Here is a 16,420-nt window from a genome sequence, read left to right as displayed (position 1 = left end):
TTTGTATGGAAACACAAAAGACCCCGAATAGCCAAAGCAATCTTGAGAACGAAAAATGGAGCTGGAGGAATCAGGCTCCCTGACTTCAGACTATATTACAAAGCTACAGTAATCAAGACAGTTTGGTACTGGCACAAAAACAGAAATATAGATCAATGGAACAGGATAGAAAGCCCAGAGATAAGCCCACGCACATATGGTCACCTTATCTTTGATAAAGGAGGCAAGCATATACAGTGGAGAAAAGACAGCCTCTTCAATAAGTGGTGCTGGGAAAATTGGACAGGTACATGTAAAAGTATGAAATTAGAACACTCCCTAACACCATACACAAAAATAAACTCAAAATGGATTAAAGACCTAAGTGTAAGGCCAGACACTATCAAACTCTTAGAGGAAAACATAGGCAGAACACTGTATGACATAAGTCACAGCAAGATCCTTTTTGACCCAGGTCCTAGAGAAATGGAAATAAAAACACAAATAAACAAATGGGACCTAATGAAACTTAAAAGCTTTTGCACAGCAAAGGAAACCATAAACAAGACCAAAAGACAACCCTCAGAATGGGAGAAAATATTTGCAAATGAAGCAACGGACAAAGGATTAATCTCCAAGATTTACAAGCAGCTCATGCAGCTCAATAACAAAAAAACAAACAACCCAATCCAAAAATGGGCAGAAGACCTAAATAGACATTTCTCCAAAGAAGAGATACAGATTGCCAACAGACACATGAAAGAATGCTCAACATCATTAATCATTAGAGAAATGCAAATCAAAACTACAATGAGGTATCATCTCACACCGGTCAGAATGGCCATCATCAAAAAATCTAGAAACAATAAATGCTGGAGAGGGTGTGGAGAAAAGGGAACACTCTTGCACTGCTGGTGGGAATGTAAATTGATACAGCCACTATGGAGAACAGTATGGAGGTTCCTTAAAAAACTAAAAATAGAACTACCATATGACCCAGCAATCCCACTACTGGGCATATACCCTGAGAAAACCATAATTCAGAAAGAGTCATGTACCAAAATATTCATTGCAGCTCTATTTACAATAGCCAGGACATGGAAGCAACCTAGGTGTCCATCATCGGATGAATGGATAAAGAAGATGTGGCACATATATACAATGGAATATTACTCAGCCATAAAAAGAAATGAAATGGAGGTGTTTGTAATGAGGTGGATGGAGTTAGAGTCTGTCATACAGAGTGAAGTAAGTCAGAAAGAGAAAAACAAATACAGTATGCTAACACATATATATGGAATCTAAGGGAAAAAAAAAAAAAAAAAAAAAAAAGAGGTCATGAAGAACCTAGTGGCAAGATGGGAATAAAGACACAGACCTACTAGAGAATGGACTTGAGGATATGGGGAGGGGGAGGGGTGAGATGTGACAGGGTGAGAGAGTGTCATGGACATATATACACTACCAAATGTAAAATAGATAACTAGTGGGAAGCAGCCGCATAGCACAGGGAGATCAGCTCGGTGCTTTGTGACCACCTAGAGGGGTGGGATAGGGAGGGTGGGAGGGAGGGAGATGCAAGAGGGAAGAGATATGGCAACATATGTATATGTGTAACTGATTCACTTTGTTGTAAAGCAGAAGCTAGCACACCATTGTAAAGCAATTATACTTCAATAAAGATGTTTAAAAAAAAAAAAAAACTTGACACATAAAATTAGCCATCACAATTCCACCCCTTTTCTACTTGGCACTTATACACATCTCCTTACATCACACTTACTCTCCAAGTAAAGACAATAATAGATCTTAATTCCACCTCATATGATATAACTATTCTGCAGTACAAAGTAAAACACACTAACGCCTTCCTCAGAAGAGGAGGTTAAGTCCTCGAGTGATGTCTCCTACTCTTCCCTGGTATCCTTAACTTGAATAATATCATGGAAAGTTAACAATACTTCAATACTATGATATAAAGTCAATAACCTCTATATGATATAGGTTACATAATAAAGCAATAGAATAATAAAAACAAAGATATTTGCTTAATATATGTTTATATACACACAAACATATTCATAACAAAATAAGAAGGAAATACTCATGACAATTATAGCCCTTGTTTCTGTAAGTGGTCACATGTTCATCGTTGCTTTCATAATTAACTTCTTCCACTATCTGTTCCATATTCCATTTGCCCTCAGCAAACACCTCAACTGGCTGTAGCTCTTTAGCTGGTAGGATGACCCAAACTTCATTCTTCTAGGATATGGGCCATTAGTACTCCTGCCTGAATCGGGTTATTGTAGTTTTTCATTGGCTTTAATCATAGGGCATGGTAAGTAATACTAAGAGACACCCTAAGGGATGTCCCATATTCCAGACATAGTCTTCCTTACCTCCAGTGTGGACCAGCCGTCCAATTTCCCCTTGGTAGTCAGGATCAATCACCCCAGCCAGCACAGAAGTCCATTCCTTGCCTGTTGATTCAGAGGCACGAGGAGCCCAAAGTGGCTGAGTGACAGTTTTAACTTCCGGCTCAATGGAATCATTGTTGTGTTTCCTTGTGGAAGCCTCCTCCCTCTGGAGCTAAGACCTCTAGGCCAGCAGAGCATGATACTGCAGAAACAGGAAGCAAAGCTTTTGCCCGTGGGTCACTGGGGGTAATAGAGAGTGGTGCCACCCCCATTTCCAGCCCCTGATGCCTGCACCGTGAATCCTGGCTGTGGGAAAAACAGCACCGTACACTGAACGCTGACGCTGAGTGTATACAGCCTCCTGGAGAACCTTGCCCCTGCCCCAGAGGGTATCTCCACCTAGCTGGCACTGTAAGTGAGTCTGCAAGGGGCCTTTCCACCCATCTATCAAGCCAGCTGTCCTTTCCACAATGGAAGTGGTCCAAGGTAATCAACATGCCACCAGGGAGCTGGCTGATCAGTCTGGGGATTGGTACCATATTGGGACTCAGTACTAGTCTCTGTTGTTGGCAGATTGGGCACTCAGCAGTGGCCATAGCCAGGCTGGACTTGGTGAGTGGAAGTCCATGTTGCTGAGCCCACACATCACCTCCATCCCTGGCACCACAGACACTTTGCTGTAGGAAAGAGGACACTTTGTGTCTGGGGAAAGAGGCCAATTGGAATCCACAGAACGGGTCATCCTATCTACTTGATTATTAACGTCCTCCTCTGCTGAGGTCACCCTTTGGTGAGCATTCACATGGGACACAAATACTGTTACATTTTTTGCCCATCCAGAGAGGTCTATCCACATACCTCTTCCCCAAATTCCTTTGTTGCCAATTTTCCAATCATATTCTTCCCAAGTCCCTGACCATCCACCTAAAGCATTGGCCAGGGCCCATGGACTGGTATATAACCACACATCTGGCCATTTCTCCTTCCAAGCAAGCAGTTAGGTGCATTGCTCGAAGTTCTGCCCACTAGGAGCATTTCCTTTCACCATGTCCTTCAGGGATGTCCCAGAGAGGCTGTCGTGTTGCAGCTGTCCACCTGTGGGTGCTGCCTGCATATCGTGCAGAACCATCTCTAAACCAGGCCCAAGTCTTTTCTTCCCCTGGCAACTGATCATAGAGAATGCCCCACGAGGCCACAGGTGCAGGCTGGGGTAGAGAAGGCAGTGTAGCAAAGGTAGGGACCATGGGAATTTGGGCCACTTCTTCATGTAACTTATTGTGCCTTCAGGGCCTGCTTGGGCCTGGTTATGTATATACCACTTCCCTTGGATGATGGAGTGCTGCTGTGCACCCCCAACTTTATGGCTTGGTGGGTCAGATACCACCCAGTTTATGATGGGCAGCTCAAGTCGCATGGTAACCTCGTGGCCCATGGTTAAGCATTCAGCTTCTACTAAGGCCTGGTAGCCGACCAAAAGCTGTTTCTCAAAAGGAGAGTAGTCATCTGCAAAGATGGCAGAGGCTTGCTCTAAAATACTGTAGGGGCTTACCAAAGTCTCCAAACAGCATCCCTTCCTGCCACTGACACTTTCAAGCACCATTGGGTCTGCTGGATCATATGGCACAAGTGGCAAAGCAGCTTGCATGACACCCTGGACCTGATCCAGAGCCTTCTCTGGTTCTGGGCCCTACTCAAATTAGTAGCTTTCTGAGTCACTTGGAATGGGCCAGAATAACCAACACTGGACCCCTAGATATTTCACTGAGATAGAAGACCCCTGAATTGTAGTTGGATTTATTCCCACCTCATACAAGTAGACACCTTATCAGTAAGTCTAGGGAAGTTGCTACTACTTGCTCACTAGGTCCAATCAGCATAATGTCATCAGTGTAATGGACTAGTGTGATAGCTTGTGGAAGGAAAAGGCGGTCAAGATCCCTGCTAAATAAATGATGACATAGAGATGGAGAGTTAATAGATACCTAAAGTAGGATGGCAAAGGTGTACTGCAGCCCTCACAAGCTGAAAACAAACTGCATCTGGTGGGTCTTATGGACAGGGATGGAGAAAAATGCATTTGCCAGCTAAGTAGCTCCATACCAGGTAGCAGTGGAGATCTCAATTTGCTCAAGCAATGAAACCACATTGGTAGAGCACCTGAAATTGAAATCACCACCTGGTCAAGCTTATGAAAATCCACTGTCATTCTCCAAGACCCATCTGTCTTCTGCACAGGCCAAATAGGCTAGTTCAATGGGGATATGCAGGAAATCACCACTCCTGCATGTTTCTAGTCCTTGATGGTGCCACTAATCTCTGAAATCCACTCAGGTATACGCAATGCTTTTGGTTTACTATTTTTCTAGATAGGGGCAGTTCTAATGGTTTCCATTTGGCCTTTCCTACCAAAATAACCCTCACTCCGCAGGTCAGGAAACTGATACGTCGTGGGGTCTGCCAGTTGCTGAATATGTCTCTCCTAATTTTGCCTTCCAGAACTGTGGACATAACCACAGGATGGGTCTGGGCACCCACTGGACCCAATGGAGATGGGCCTAAGCTAAAATTTCATTGATCACCAGACCTCCATAATCTCCTACTATAACTGATGGACCATAGTGACACTTTGGGTCTCTTGGAATCAGTGTGAGTTCAAGGCCAGTGTCCAATAGTCCCCAAAAGGTTTCTCCCCCAATTCAAAATCACACTGATTAAAAAGGTGTAGGTCCCTTTCGGGAAGGCCAGGAAAGAGATTAACAGTATACATTTTGGGGAGTGTACCAAGGCATGGAGGACTCACACTTCCCTATTTCAAAACTTAGTCCAAAGCTACAGTTATCAAAACTATGTGGCACTAGCATAAGGATAGACACATAGATCAGTGGAGTAGAACTACGAGTCCAGAAATAAACCCATAGATCTATCCCATGGGTTGTAAACCCAAATGAGTTGAAAACAGGCATTCAAGCAGAACCCTGCACAGGAATGTTCACCACAGCACTATGCCCAACAGGCACAAGGTGGAAGTCACCCAAATGTACATCAGCTGCTGAGCGGATACACAACATGTGTGGTCTAGCCACGCATTGGAATATTATTCAGCCAGGAAAAGGCATGAAGTGCTGATTGGTGCTACCGCGTGGATGAAGCCTAATGCAAACATAAGTGAAAGCAGCCGGACACAAAAGGCCACCTATTTATTGTCTGCTTCCATCTCTAGGAAGTCTCCAGAGTAGGCAAACGTCTGTGCACAGGAAGCAGATGAGTGGTTGCCTGGGGACTATGGGGGGTGGGGTGGGGTGGGGGACACTGCAGGAGGGGCAGTGGGGAGTGACTGCCTGGCGGGTACAGGGGTTTCTCTTTGGGCTGGTGCCAACGTCTTGGAAGTAGATATATAGTCGTGATGGTGGCCCAGCACCGCCAGTGTATACTTGGTGCCCCTGGATGGTCCGCCATTAGCTGCCTTCTCTGTACAAAGTTCCCGTGCGGTGGACAGTGAGAGTTCCACCAAAGACGGGGTCCAGCGAGCACGGCGAGCAGGGTCCTGCCAGCGCCATTTCGTTGCAGGCCCAGGACCCCGGCGGTGGGGGTGGGGGCGGGGTGAGGTGGGGTGGGGGAGGGGTTATGGGAAAGCAGTGACCTCACAGGGTCTACGTGTTACGGGGCGTGCTCCCCCCCCACCAATGAGGGCCCGGCCTGTGGTCGCTAGGATACGGAGTAGGGGCCTGAGAACACCGGTTGTCTGGAGATGTTGGGACCAGCAGGCACAACCGACCGCCCCTCATCCCGCCGCACCTCATCCCAGCGCACCGCAGAGCGAGGCCGCCGCAGAAAGCTGCCCAACGGCCAGCATGCCGGGGAAGAGGGGCCGTGGAGGGTCACCCGGTCGCCGCTCCCGCACCGCCCGAGCCGAGCGGTCCTGCTCCGTGAGCCACATGGAGCGCCTCCTGCGGGAGGGCCACTACGCCCAGCGCCTGAGCTCGTCCGCACCCGTCTCCCTAGTGGCCATCATCCAGTACCTGACGGCCAGGGTCCTGGAGCCGGCGGGCCATGAGGCCCAGAACAGCGGCAGGAGGCGCCTCACTCCGGAGCTGGTGGACGTGGCGGCCCGCAACAACGCGCTGCTCAGCGGCTTCTTCAGCACCAGCACCATCTCCCAGGTGGCCCCGGCCCAGCACTAGCTGCCCAACGACACCTGGGTCCCCGGCCCCCGGGGGGGGGCGGGGGAGGGCGCGGCCGTCAGGCGCCAGGCCCGCTCACCGACCGACCGCACAGCCCGGGCAGCCCCGGCCTGCCCGCCCCCTTGGGCACAGTCATTGCGAGTCAATAAAGTGTTTCAAGAGACGCCCTGCGCGTGCTTCACTCACTTGGCGTGGGAGGTGCTGGTGGTGGGACACCCCTCGTCGGAGGGATGGAGGGCGGGGGTCTGGCCGGAGTTGGGGGGTGGGGTGGAGTCGGGGGTGACAGACAGAGAGGAGCGGTCTCTCACGGTGACAGTGCATGGGGTGGCCCTGGGTGGGAGAGGCTGGCTGCGGCGGGGGTGGGGGCGGACTGGGGCCTGGGGTGAGGCCGGACAACGGAAGGCTCCCCCGCTGGCTCTGAGCAAGTCGGAGCCAGGCCAAAGTCCCCAGAGGGACGGGGTTCCTTGCGGCGGTGCTCGACACCGTGAGGGCGGCGTCGTGATAGGGTGAAGGTGCCAAGGCGACCGACCGCCCTGGGTGCGGGATGCAGGGGTGGGTGGACAGAGCGCTTGGCATGGACTCCCACGGGGCAGGGGCTTTGCCGGGAAGATTGAGGCGTGATGGGGATTGGGGTGGGCGGGACACAATCAACACATAGGCAAAGTCGGAATTAGGGTCACGCCGGGTCAAGAGTTTTTGGTTGTGTTCCCCTAGAGATGCCAAGAGATGCCCTGCTTGGCAACCTGCGTAAACAAGCTGTCACCTACCGGTTGGAGCCCTGGTCTGGGAAGATCCCACATGCCGCGGAGCAAGGAAGGCCGTGCGCCACAACTACTGAGCCTGTGCTCTAGAGCCCGAGAGCCACAACTACTGAGCCCGTGTGCCACAACTACTGAAGCCCGCGCGCCTAGAAGCCGTGCTCCACAACAAGAGAAGCCACCGCAATGAGAAGCCCGCGCACGGCAAGGAAGAGTAGCCCCCGCTCGCCGCAACTAGAGAAAGCCCCCGCAGAGCAACAAAGACCCAACACTGCCAAAAATAAATAAATAAAATAAATAAATTTTTTTTAAAAAAGCTGTCACCTAGCAACAGGGGGCGCCCAGCCAGGCCCCGCCCCAGCACCCTTGGTCTGCTCACGGAACCCCGGACGGCGGGCCAGGCCCCGCCCCGCCCCAGGGCCCTCGATTTGCATACGCCACCCGCAGCCAGTCCCGGACGGGCCTCCGCGCTTGCTATTTTGTATATCACCAGGGAGACGAGAGCTCCGGGCGGCCGAGCCGGCACGGTGGCGCGGTGGGCCGGAGCCCGACGCAGTGCGCGTCTCAGCCCGCCGCCGTCGCCCAGCACTTGCGCCCACTCGCGTCAGCGCGCCCGGAAGTGCCTAGGCGGCGAACATGGCGGCTTCCGCGGCCGGCCTGGGCGGCGGTTCGGGCCCCGGGCCTGAGGCCGGGGACTTCCTGGCGCGCTACCGCCAGGTGTGCAACAAGCTGAAGAAGCGGTTCCTGCGGAAGCCGAACGTGGCGGAGGCCGGCGAGCAGTTCAGCCAGCTGGGGCGCGAGCTGCGCGCCCAGGAGTGCCTGCCGTACGCGGCCTGGTGCCAGCTGGCCGTGGCCCGCTGCCAGCAGGCGCTCTTCCACGGGCCCGGGGAGGCGCTGGCGCTGACCGAGGCCGCGCGCCTCTTCCTGCGGCAGGAGCGCGACGCGCGCCAGCGCTTGGCCTGCCCCGCCGCCTACGGGGAGCCGCTGCAGGCCGCCGCCGCCGCCCTGGGCGCCGCCGTGCGCCTGCACCTGGAGCTAGGCCAGCCGGCTGCCGCCGCCGCGCTCTGCCTCGAGCTGGCGGCCGCCCTGCGCGACCTGGGCCAGCCGGCCGCCGCCGCCGGCCACTTCCAACGCGCCGCGCAGCTGCAGCTGCCCCAGCTGCCCCTGGCCGCCCTGCAGGCGCTCGGCGACGCCGCGTCCTGCCAGCTGCTGGCGCGCGACTACAGCGGCGCCCTGGCGCTCTTCACGCGCATGCAGCGCCTGGCGCTGGAGCACGGCGCCCACCCGCTGCCGCCGCCGGGGCCGCAGCCCCCGCCGCAGCCGCAGCCCAAGCCGCCGGGGCCGCAGCCCGGGGCCGGCGCGGCCTCCGCCCCACCGCTCGCGCTGCTCCCGCCCGGCGCGGGCTCCGCGGCCGCGCCCTCCCCCGCCGCGCTGGGCGCCTTCGCCGACGTGCTGGTCCGCTGCGAGGTGTCCCGCGTGCTGCTGCTGCTGCTCCTGCAGCCGCCGCCCGCCAAGCTGCTGCCGGAGCACGCGCACACCCTGGAGAAGTACTCCTGGGAGGCCTTCGACGGCCACGGGCAGGACGGCAGCGGCCCGCTTCCCGAGGAGCTCTTCCTGCTGCTGCAGTCCTTGGTCATGGCCACCCACGAGAAGGACACGGAAGCCGTCAAGTCGCTGCAGGTGGAGATGTGGCCCCTGTTGAGCGCCGAGCAGAACCACCTCCTGCACCTCGTTCTGCAGGAAACCATCTCCCCGTCGGGCCAGGGGATCTGATGAGTCACTCCCAGCGACTCTGTGCCTGGCCCCGAACCTCACGCACCCGCCTGCGCGTTTACGGGGACACAAGAGGCGTTGACCCGGCGCTTCTGCCTTTGCAGTGTATCTTACCCCTGTTGCCACCAGAGGAATGTGGTTGACTACAAGTTACGTTGTTTCCACAATAGTGGCAGAAAAGAAACCATATGGTAGAATCGGAGTAGAGTCTCCGATTCTCTTCCCCAGAAACGGCAACAGAACCATGAGAGCCCCTTCCGCCCCCTTTCCTCTTCTGTTTTCACCCAACTGTCCCCACCCACCGCTCTTCCCCCGCAAGGCTCCCCTCCCCCCGCGTCCTTCTTTCCGACTGAGGATTCATTTGCACAGCTCTGGCTCGCTACTTAAGCTGCATGATTTTTTCACGGTGACTCTGATTGCTTAGCGTATTTCGATGTCCGCCTGCGTGATCGCCCAGTTCCCCCTGTGTTTCACGCGCCCCGTACGTGTTCGTGGGAATCACTGGATTGAGTACTAGGCTGTTGTCGCTCCAGCCCTCAGTCCATGATAAAGCCATTCTGACCCTCCTAGCTTGTGGTTCGGATTTACCTCATCTGTGAAATGGGAATAGCTTATCTCCCTGGCAGGAGGCGGCAAGCGGAAGCAGATAGCTCCCTTTTAGCTCCAAGATGGATTCGTTCATTCGAAATGGACAGTGTGCCTATGAATCTACAGAGGTCATTTGCGATGTGGTCCTTTCTCAGCTGCAGTGCGAATGTGTTCGGTGCAGAGCGAGCGCGGTGGGAGTGGGGGTGAGGGTGAGGGCGGGGTGGGCTCCAGAGCAGAGGTGTCAGCTGTGCATTGGAGTTTTCAGTTCTGGCTCCGTTTCGAGAGGTGCGGGTAGTCCACGTGGCAGCTTTTATTTGTAGTGCGGATCCTTCTACAAATCTTAGTTAACTCAAATGTGTAAAATCAGCACGCTGCTTTGGTATTGTGTGATCGTGTGTATGCCAGACTGTGCCCTTGTTCCCCAAAAGCAGGATGGCGTTCCATTTTTAAACACTAAATTTCCAAGGCGTTTTGGTCCAAACGTTGCATGCAAACCGACTTAGCTGTTTTCTCAAATTCAATTTTATTTTCTTTAGTGTTGAGAGTGATGGTAGGAACTCGTCAGAATATAATCTCATTCTCATTCATTCGGCTTGGGAAAACGCATCCTTTAGGCTGAAGTTGTAGACAGCACTAATCTTTTGAGGTGAGATTTAAGGACACAGTTTGGGAACAGATCTTGGTTTTGTGTATTTGGGGGGGAGGGGGAATATGTGGAGTGTTGTCACTATGGGTTAAGTGTCCCCAAATGGATGGGACTTTTAGGGTATTCTTTTCTACTTCTGTTTCAGCAGTGTGGAAGCAGTGGCTAAGGAAGTGTAGGGGAGGCCCGTTTGGGACAGATTCGGCCACCCTTCCTGCGCTCTCACTTGGCTGCCGGGAAGGGTCTTTCCGAGCCCTAAAGGCCTAGTGCAGCTTGTTGCCGAAGTGGTAAGGGTGCTCGCTCCCTTGTGCTTTTGCTTTTTCTGGTACACTCCTGTCAGCCTGGGCTGCAGCCCTGGCCGCCTTCTTTACTGTCCTCGTGACAGGAATGCTTCGGAATTATGGGCTGTGGCTGGTGACAGCATTTGGGTTTGGGCGCAAGGAAAAGCCTCCTTAGACCTCTGGTCTCAACTCCTTGCTTTGAGGACGTGGGGGGAGGGAGTACCAGAGAGCCTGGTATTGGGTATACGAGCAGTATTAGAGTTTTCCAGAGAAACAAAAACAACAGAATCAATCTCTCTCTCTCTCTCTCTCTCTCTCTCTCTGTCTCTCTCTCTCTTTCTCTCTCTCTCTATGTATATATATATGTAATTATTCCATGATGTCAGTGTTTAACAGTACCTGTTTTAAAAGGTGTATTTAAAAAATGAAATATATAGAATCTCATTACAGATCAGCCTTAACAGATGAACATTTGGATTGATTTTAATGGTAGGGAACACTAACTTTGTACCATAGTTAAGTAAAATGTTGTCCCCCCAAAATAACTGTAATCTTCACATGAATAGACCTGTATTACAAAAATTATTATATTTTGAATTTCATCAATTTGTGGAAATTTTTAAATTCTCTTTTTGTATAGATACCTACATGATATTCTCAATTTTGCCTCTTGGACCATCATGTTTTAAATATTTACTTCTTACCTCTTTGCAGAAGATTGCCAACCCTGACAGAATTGGCAACCCCTAGAGAATGAATACTAAAAATACGTCCAAAAAATCCCAGAATTCAGTAAAGTTACAGGATATAAATCTAACACACAGAAATCAGTAGCCTTCATATATATACACAATAACCTGTTAGAGGACATGATGGTAGAGAAAACGACCATTTACAATAGCAGCAAGGAAGATGAAATATTTAGGAATAAACAACAAGAAGTGTTCAAACCTGGACTAGAAAAAGCTTAAACACTCCTGAAAGGCACAAATGAAAACTTCAACATACGGAAAGGCCTCCCTTGTTCTTGTTTAGGATGACTCAACACCATAAACATGTTTGTTAGTTCTCCATAAAGTAACTTATAAGTATATTGCAATTCCAATAAAAGTTCCAACAAGCTTTTTTAGGGACCTAGACATATTGATACTAAGTTCATATGAAAAAGCAAACAAGAAAGAATAGCCAGGAAAACACTAAAAAGGAAAAACTATGAGGGAAGAGTAGACTGACAAGGTATTAAAGTATACAATAAAGCATCCTTAAGTAAAACAGTGGGGTAGTGGTGTAGGAATAGGCAAACAGACCTCTGAAGTGAATAAAATGTCCAAAAATAGAGCCGGATAGATACATATGAAAATTTAGTGTAAGATAAAGATAGCATCTCAAGTCTCTAGAGAAAAGATGGACATTTTAATAAATGGTTCTGGGACAACTGGAAAGCTATTGAGAAAAAGAGTAGATCCGTATCTCACACCATACATAAAAATAAACTCTAGATATATAGGGGTCTAAATATTTAAAAATATACCATACAAGTATCAGGAGAAAATATTACAAAATTTTTCTTTAGCCTTAGTGAAGGGAAATACTTTCTAACTATGACTTAAAATCAAATGCAGCAAAATTAAAAATTGGTAAATTTGACTTCATAAAAATTTTTTTTAATTAAAAACCTTTACATGGTTAAAACACATCATAAACAAAGTCAAAAGAAACTGGGAAAAATATTTACAACATATATTACAGATTAAGAGCTAATATTTCTAATTTATGAATATATATTCATTTATATCTTTTACACATTTTTCCATTGAGATTTTGATCCTTTGTCCCATATATGTGTGTGTGTGTGTGTGTGTGTGTGTGTATATATACACACACACACACACACACATATATGCTTATCTCTATAGAAGAAACACAGAAAGGTAAACAAGAAACAAATAAAATTGGTTAGCTACAAGGGGTGAAAAGATTTTTATAGTGTTGACTTTTGTAATCATGTTAATGTTCTACGTATTAAAAAGATAAAGTAAAATCAACAATGATAGGAGAACAATAATCCTAAAACAAACCAAAAAGACGAACTCAACTATACTTCAAATAATTAACAAACACTTTCAAGGAAAAAAAAAAACTCATGCCTGTATTTTTTAATGCAATTCTTTGCCTATATAGTCTCAACCTGAAAAGAACTCAGAACATCAGTAATATCTTGAACCATTCTTAGCAGGCTTGCTTTTTGAAGGGATATGGGAATAGCAATTCTGAAACATTCGTGTTTTTTTTTTAATTGTGAAGAAAAAAGACTGTACTGATGAACATATTTGAAGTTGGGCACAGTAGTTGCCAAGGGAAGAAAGTGAAAGTCTATAAACAAGTCACAGTATATTTTTCAAAAGAGTAATACATTAAAATTTCTTAGTGAGATTTTAAACTTTTAGAATATGTGAAATGAATGTCTACTGCAAACAGAAAACAGAGAAACACCTATCAAGAAAATCTATAAAAATTTTATAAAGCAGAAATCTGTAGTATTTGAACCAAGACCACTCCCTCCCTTCCCACCCACCCCCCACCCCACTCATCGCTTCACTCCAGACTGCTGTAGCTTTCTCTTCCCTCCAGAGGGCTTTCTTCCTGGGAGGAGCAGTATATCAACATTTCTCATCCTGACCCCAACTATGTGTTGCTGAGGCTGAGTCCCAGGCAAGTGTGGTTGAGAAGTGGCAGTTCCCCTCTTCCACTCAGCCCCCACTTACCAGACTGAGGCTCTACATTGGGTGCAGTGTGTTGAGAAGACTGGGGTCCTGATAATCTTGCTCTTTCCCTGGCTTATGAGTTGGTGGTTCCACTTCAGGCTGATGCCCCCTTCCAAATGTTCAACTCCTAGAGCAGGAGTGTCACTCAGAAAGAAGCTGGCCATTGTCCCCAACCCCAGTTCCAGAGCCCTGGCTCAGAGATTTTGCCCAAAGGGAGGAGCAGACCATAAAACAGCTAGCTCCTAATGTCTTCCCAAAGGAACTGATTTTATTTACAAGAGAGCATGGAGAAGTTCAAACCTAAGGACACCCTCAAGAACAGTGGAGGTTGTAGTGAAAGGCACTGGGTAGAAACTTGTGGATTTAATGAAAATACAGACTATCAGCCAGGTAGGAGCCTTCCTGGGGTCAGAACAAATATCAAGCATGAACCTCAGAAACTATTCTTCAAAGGAGCTGCAATGTGATGATTGAATTAGTTTGAAGACCAATTTATGCTCCCAAGGCTTTGATGAAAACAGTATATTATCAGCTGGCAATTTGTGGAGTTCAACAGCTGGATGTGGTCAGGCAAAGAGAGTCCTGCCAATATTACTGTCATTCCAGGGTAAAACATCATGGGGGCGAGGGGACAGACTTCACTAATACAGTCCAGCTAGTCACTAAAGAAGAAGAAGAAGAAGAAGAATGAACAATAACCAACCCTGGGGTGGGGAGTGGACCAACAGTCAGACTTACTACAATATATTGTCTAAAATGTCTAGTTTCCAACAAAAAAAATTATGAGACATGCAAAGAAACAAAGTATGATTCATACACTGGGGGGGGGGGGAATTAGGCAACAGAAACTGCCTGTGATAGCAAGTAGCTATCAGATCTAACAGAAAAAGACTTCAAAGTAGTCATTACAAATATGTTCACAGAACTAAAGGAAAGCATGGTTAAAAAAGTAAAGGTCCATACGATGGCAATGTCACATCAAATATAGAATATCAATACAGAGATAGAAAAAAGAACCAAAAGGAAATTCTGGAGTTGAAAAGTACAATAACTGAAATAAATAATTCACTAGATGGGTTCAACAGATTTCAACTAGCAGAAGAAAGAATTAGCAAATTTGAAGACAGTTCAATAGAGAGTATGCAAGCTGAAAATGAGACAAAAAGAATGAAGAAAAATGAACAGAGCCTCAGAGAAATGTGGGACACCATCAAGTGCACCGACATAGGCGTAATGAGAATACCAGAAGAGAGAAGAGAGTAGAAAAAATGTCCAAAAAAAATCACAAAACTTCCTAAATTTATTGAAAAACAATAACCCACACATCCCAAGAAACTCAACTAGCAGGATAAAGATAATGAGATTCGCAAACAGATACATCATAGTAAAAATTCTGAAAATCAAAGAAATGATAAAAGTCAAAGAGAAAATCTTGAATGTAACAAGAAAAAAAATGACTCACTTAAAAGGGAACACCAATAAGATTAACAGTCAAGGACTTCCCTGGTGGTGCAGTGGTTAAGAATCTGCCTACCAATGCAGGGGACACGGGCTCGATCCCTGGTCCGGGAAGATCCCACATGCCGCGGAGCAACTAAGCTCATGTGCCACAACTCCTGAGCCTGCACTCTAGAGACCGCGAGCCACAACTACTAAAGCCCACAAGCTCTAGGGCCCGCATGCCACAAGAGAAGCCAACGCAATGAGAAGCCCACGCACCGCAACAAAGAGTAGCCCCTGCTCGCCGCAACTAGAGAAAGCCCGTGCACAGCAATGAAGACCCAAAGCAGCCAAAAAATAATATAATTAATTAATTAATTAATTTTTAAAAAGATTAACAGTCAACGTCTCAAAAGAAACAATGCAGGGGAGGGGCAAGATAGGAGTAGGGGATTAAGAGGTACAAACTACTATGTATAAAATAAGTAAGCTACAAGGATATATTATACATCACAGGGAATATAGCCAAAATCTTATGATAACTATAAATAGAATATAATCTTTAAAAATTGTGAATCACTGTGTTGTACACCTGGAACTTATATAATACTGTACATCAACTATACCTCAATAAAATAAAGAATGAAAATGGTAAGAAAAGAAAATGCATTGGGATAACATATTCAAAATGATAAAGAAAAAAATGTAAACCAAGAATCCTATATTCAGCAAATCTCTTTCAAAAAAGGAAAGGCGATAAAGACAAGATAAACAAACAAGCAATGACTGAATTTGTTGCAGACCTGCCTTACAAGAAATACTGAAGGAAGTTCTTCAAGCTGAAAGCGACTGCAGATGGCAATTCAAACAAACACACACACACAGACACACACAAAAAAACAGCACCAGTAAAGGTGTTTATGTAATTATAAAAGACTGCATAAATGTATATTTTTCTCCTTCTTTTGAACTGATTTTTTTTATGTATAAAATAATATGTATATGGTGTACTGTTGGGCCTATAACATAAAATGTAATATACTTGCCAAAAGCAGTGCAAAAGAAATGACTGGGAGTCAAGCTATATTGGGCTAAGGAAATGACTACGGATGGCAAAGCAATAATTATAACAATGTATTGTTGGATTTGTAATATTAATGGACATAATAGGTATAATAGTAATATTAAAAGGGAGAAAAGGGAATGGAGCTCTATAGGAGTCATGTTTCTATATATTATATAGAATATATATATATGGAATAAGGTAGTATACATCTGAAGGTGATTCTGATAAATTAAGAAATATTTGGTAAACCCTAGAGCAACCACTAAAAAAAAAAAACCTCAAAAATATATTTTAAAAAATCATTTAAAAACTTCAAATGCTACATTATAAAATATTCACTTAATGCAAAAAAAAAGGTAATAAAGGAGAAATAGAGGAACAAAAAACCCCATAAGTTATATAAAAAGGAAAGAAATAAAATGGCAGATGTAAATCAACTATAACAATGATAACAATACTAACAATCCAGGAAAAAAGCAGAGATTGTGAGATTGGATAAAATAACATGATAAACTATATGCTGTCT

At 47.2% G+C, this 16,420-nt stretch overlaps 2 protein-coding genes and 1 pseudogene across 2 annotated transcripts; 2 read left to right on the top strand and 1 right to left on the bottom strand.

Moving 5' to 3' along the window:
• Nucleotides 1–2,058: 2,058 nt before the first annotated feature.
• LOC133081960 (uncharacterized) lies at nt 2,059–6,184 on the bottom strand (annotated as a pseudogene).
• Nucleotides 6,133–6,595, top strand: LOC133082431 (histone H2A-Bbd type 2/3-like). The gene has a single exon (XM_061179025.1). It carries the CDS (start codon nt 6,251–6,253, stop codon nt 6,578–6,580), a length of 330 nt encoding a protein of 109 aa, XP_061035008.1. The 5' UTR covers nt 6,133–6,250; the 3' UTR covers nt 6,581–6,595.
• Nucleotides 6,596–7,823: 1,228 nt separating this feature from the next.
• LOC133082018 (40-kDa huntingtin-associated protein) lies at nt 7,824–9,900 on the top strand. Its single transcript, XM_061178389.1, has one exon. The coding sequence runs from the start codon at nt 7,975–7,977 to the stop codon at nt 9,109–9,111; it is 1,137 nt and encodes a 378-aa protein (XP_061034372.1). The 5' UTR covers nt 7,824–7,974; the 3' UTR covers nt 9,112–9,900.
• Nucleotides 9,901–16,420: the final 6,520 nt, after the last annotated feature.

Source organism: Eubalaena glacialis, chromosome X (genome assembly GCF_028564815.1).
Source record: "Eubalaena glacialis isolate mEubGla1 chromosome X, mEubGla1.1.hap2.+ XY, whole genome shotgun sequence".
NCBI classification, from domain to species: Eukaryota; Metazoa; Chordata; class Mammalia; order Artiodactyla; family Balaenidae; genus Eubalaena; species Eubalaena glacialis.
The sequence above is the reverse complement of the archived record's forward strand: the minus strand, read 5'-3'. Positions and strand labels throughout refer to the sequence as shown.